Genomic DNA, 1,044 nt, shown 5'->3' on the forward strand with positions numbered 1-1,044 from the left:
CCCTAACCCTTAACCCTAACCCTAACCCTAACCCTAACCCTAACCCTAACCCTTAACCCTAACCCTTAACCCTAACCCTAACCCTTAACCCTAACCCTAACCCTTAACCCTAACCCTAACCCTAACCCTAACCCTTAACCCTAACCCTAACTTAACTTAACCCTAACCCTAACCCTTAACCCTTAACCCCTTCGCTTCGCTTCGCTTCGCTTCGCACGGCGGTCGCTTCCCGCATGTCCGCAGCGCTCGTCCCCGGCGTTCGCGGCTTGCACACCCGGCCGCATCCTCCGGTGCCCACGGTCCGCCCACCGTTGCACGTTGCAGTTCGGCGAGTTGCGCGGGTGGCCATCCTGTTGTGCGGCACAGCGACGGCGACGTTGACGATGTCGCACGACATGGCACGGCATTGCCCCCGCGCAACCCGAGTTGCACGGGTGGCCATCCCGTCACGCAACACAACGTCGTGATCAACTGCTCACAAACGCGACGACAACGATGACGGTGTCGCATGTGCACAACGATCGTCCCTGTTGTCAGCGGCGTGCGGTCCTTCGTCTGACGGTGCAGTTGCGTTGGAGCTGCGCGGCGCGGTATCGTGATCGATTGCTTACGTACGGAGCGACGACGAGGTTGACGATGTTGCATGGCATGGCACAGTATTTTCATCACCCACTCCAGGAATCCTACCACAGCGATGAGGATCGGGTCAGGTCGGAGTTGGACGAGTGGCTTTCTTGCTATGCGGCTTAACGCGATCGATTGTTCAGCACTCGGGTCATCATCAGTCACAGGCGCGGCGGCCACGTTAACGATGTTGTATGGCATGCCGCAACATTATCGCCTGTGGGGAACTCAACTTGTACCACAGCGACGGAGGCACATTTGAGGATGTTAGGTCCAACTGATTGCTTACAGTTAGTATTGCGGTAGTTGAATGTGTTCTCATTTTGGAGCGAGGTGTGGAATGATGATGACGATGACAACGTTTACGTCTGTTGGTGTGCTATGGGCTACCTGAGTACTTACTGCCCATACTGGATGACC

At 56.1% G+C, this 1,044-nt stretch overlaps 1 protein-coding gene across 1 annotated transcript; it reads right to left on the reverse strand.

The window, feature by feature from the left end:
• Window positions 1–168: 168 nt before the first annotated feature.
• Window positions 169–825, reverse strand: F4817DRAFT_310872 (uncharacterized protein; the record flags this gene model as incomplete). The annotated part of the gene is made up of 1 exon (XM_049299918.1): window positions 169–825. The coding sequence occupies one exon, from the start codon at window positions 823–825 to the stop codon at window positions 169–171; it is 657 nt and encodes a 218-aa protein (XP_049163733.1).
• Between the last annotated feature and the right edge of the window lie 219 nt (window positions 826–1,044).

Source organism: Daldinia loculata (genome assembly GCF_022478755.1).
Source record: "Daldinia loculata strain CBS 113971 unplaced genomic scaffold F4817scaffold_1, whole genome shotgun sequence".
Taxonomy (NCBI): Eukaryota; Fungi; Ascomycota; class Sordariomycetes; order Xylariales; family Hypoxylaceae; genus Daldinia; species Daldinia loculata.